The following is a 3103-nucleotide window of genomic DNA, read 5'->3' as shown; positions in this document are numbered from 1 at the left end:
TCCGTCCTGATCTCCGTTTAAAGGGATGACCTCAGAGTTATGTCACACACACACACACACACACACACACACACACACACACACACACACACACACACACACACACACACACACACACACACACACACTCTTCTCGGGGTGAAACGTTCCTTTGGGTTTCTGAATCCTAATCCAGAACCGGTATCCACAGCAGATTATTCTCAGCAGCCAGTTTGCTCCATGAATCCCATTTCGGATTTCCCCGTTTGTTCCGGAATAATCCGCATCCTGTTCCAAACGTCAGGATAAATCCGAGAGCGGTTCCTCCCCTGAAGGCGAAACCCGATCCAAAACCTTCATGGGGGAGAAGTCCGGACCGAGAGGAGCAGCGCCGACCCGGTTCCCTTCATGTTCCCAGAACCGGAGCGCCGATCCTGCTGCAGCTGTCCGGTTAATCCCTGCTAGCGGCTAACGCTCTGCTGTCTGCAGCGACCAGAGGACAGAGGGAGGAGGGGGTCGGGCCGGGTCGGGTCGGGTCGGGTCCAACAGGTTTCCTCTGAAACCATCTGGCTTTAACAATCTGGAAAAAGTTTTTAAAAACATTTACATTTATTGCTATTTTACTGTAATTTACTGTGAAAGTTTTATTACACTGTAAAACAGACAATAGAGCTGGTGGAAATTATTGGGACAAATATGTTGATATTTTTGTGTTTATTTTCTTTTTAACAAAAATTATTTGCATTAAAAAAATGTTAGCCTGTTTTTCACAGTTTGATATTTTTGGCATAATTTATCTATTTAAAAGATAATTAACATTAGTTGTTTTCTACAAATTAAATCACAATTAAATGTAATAATTTTTTAAAAATTAATTTAGTTAAATTAAGGTTTGGATGGTTCTGGAGTTCTTCAGTGATTCTATTGGAGAACACGGGATTTATATAAAAAGATGCTACATTTACGCTACAGTAAAATTATAGTTTGAATATGTTTGAAATATAAAAGTGGAGATAAAATGGTATCAAAACAACAGGGTTTCTCCCAGGGTTATAAGCCTGGCAGCCTGCCATGCTTTACTGGATATTTACATCAACTTCCTGTGAGGAATTATGTTTCTTTCCAGAACTCTGCATTGAGGTAAGAGTCTAAACCCGCTGTGTTAGCTCTGGTTGTGCAGCTCTATGTGAACCGCAGGAATAACTTGTAGTCGCCTTCAGAGGAGCGATGAGGATGATTTATCTTTGTGAACAAAGAATTATGCAGCGTTTCCATCTCAACTCGCTGCCCAGCGTGTGGCGCTGTCTGCCCTGTAAAGTTCATGTCTGTGTCCCGGTTGGTCGGAGCGTTAGCGGCTAACGAACCAGCGCTAACCTCATCATGCAGGTTCAGCTTGGTGCGGAGCTTTTGCCTCACCTCGTGGTCGCGCTTAACGCTGGTTTTATATTATTTTATTATTATTTTTCCCATTACACAAAGCATCAAACCGTATCAAATGCTTTTAGTCTGAGGTAAGACGCATGAAGATCAGAAAAACTCGTCCGTAAACTCCAGCAACCAAAACAGTCTCTGAGATTCTTATTAAAAACTCAACAGACATGAAATGTCAGAGCTGCTAAAGCTATATTAGCATAATTTCATTAAATCTCCTGTTTGTTGCTCATCTCTGCTCAGTGCAGCAGGTTTAACTCATCCTGCAGGGCCGGTCCAAGGCTGATGGGGCCTGGGGCAGAATCTGACTGAGGGGCCCCATCAGCACCTCTAACAGGGAGAAACCCTGAAACAAACAGGAAGTCCAACTTCACCAACAGGAAGTCCAGCTTCACCAACAGGAAGTCCAGCTTCACCAACAGGAAGTCCAGCTTCACCAACAGGAAGTCCAGCTTCACCAACAGGAAGTCCAGCTTCACCAACAGGAAGTCCAGCTTCACCAACAGGAAGTCCAGCTTCACCAACAGGAAGTCCAGCTTCACTACCAGGACTTTTGGGTTAAATCAGACTTTCTGGCCCTGATTTAGCCCCATACAGGCTTTTAATATGAAATCTGTAAGAACCAGGAAGCTGAAAGTAAGGAAGGACAGCAGGAAGGAAAGGAGAAAACATGAGGAAGTAAGGAGTGAAGGAAGAAAGCAAGAGAGGAAACAGTGAATGAATGAAGGACAGAACAAAGGTAGTTTTGTTTCCAGATTATTAAAATCCTAAAATAAAATAAATCCTTTTCATGATGGGAATCACTTCAGACAGAGCCAGGAACGTTCCTGGAAACCCTGCAGGTCCAAAACGCACGCCTGATATAAATAGACCTGCAGACGGAGCTGCAGCTGTTCCTGCGCTTCACCTGAACCTCCAGCAGGAGGCGACCTGAACGAAGTGGCAAAGTGACACCAAAAGCCGAAGTCTGATTGGCTCGTTGCTTCTCTCCAGGGGAGAGCAGAGCTCTGATTGGACGAAGGGTTTCAGGTACTTACAAGCTGCCTCTTCTGGGAAGACTCAGCTCCTTCTGAAACAGAGGAAACAGAGTTTGTCAGTTTCTGGATCCAAACCATCAACCAGAGCGTTTCATACAGCGGTGCTCAAAGGGCGGCTGAATTGGGGTCATAAAGTTTCTTAGAAACAACAATAAATAGCTTAATAAAGATGAAAAAGATATTATGGGGCTAATTTGGGGGCTTATAAATTTTTAAGGACAATTTGAAATAAAAAAAAAGTGATTTTTCATCAGTTTATACAAAAAATTGACTCTTGGTTTAGTTAATCCAAATACTGAAGGCTTAGTTAGAACAAAGATAAGATGAACATTTATTTTAAAAACATTAAAAAATGACCTAAAGTTATTTGGTCATAAATGGTTCAACAGTTTGACCAGCAGATGTCGCTGCAGCACATCAGATCCAGGCTGCAGTGAAACGACTTCAGTTGTTTTACAGTACAGAAAATCAGCAAATGTCACTAAACAAGATTTATTTGAAGAGTTAATAAAGTTCCTAACAGTGAGCAGAAACGTCGTTAGTCCTGATATAGAGACTGAAAGAGGCTGGAGGAGCGAGTCGGGCCACGGTGCAGACTGAGCATGTGCAGAGATAAAAGCTCTCCAAGGGCGCACGCACACACACACACACACACA

At 43.0% G+C, this 3103-nt stretch overlaps 1 protein-coding gene across 1 annotated transcript in view; it reads right to left on the bottom strand.

The window, feature by feature from the left end:
* Positions 1-3103, bottom strand: part of mast2 (microtubule associated serine/threonine kinase 2) — a 108652-nt gene that overhangs the window by 55529 nt on the left and 50020 nt on the right. Inside the window, exon 4 of the mRNA XM_008406483.2 lies at positions 2448-2479. Within this exon, the coding sequence (XP_008404705.2) occupies positions 2448-2479 (32 nt within the window). The remainder of the gene's footprint in view (positions 1-2447; positions 2480-3103) is intronic.

Source organism: Poecilia reticulata, linkage group LG4 (genome assembly GCF_000633615.1).
Source record: "Poecilia reticulata strain Guanapo linkage group LG4, Guppy_female_1.0+MT, whole genome shotgun sequence".
In the NCBI taxonomy this organism is placed as follows: Eukaryota; Metazoa; Chordata; class Actinopteri; order Cyprinodontiformes; family Poeciliidae; genus Poecilia; species Poecilia reticulata.
This window is presented reverse-complemented; position numbering and strand designations above follow the sequence as displayed.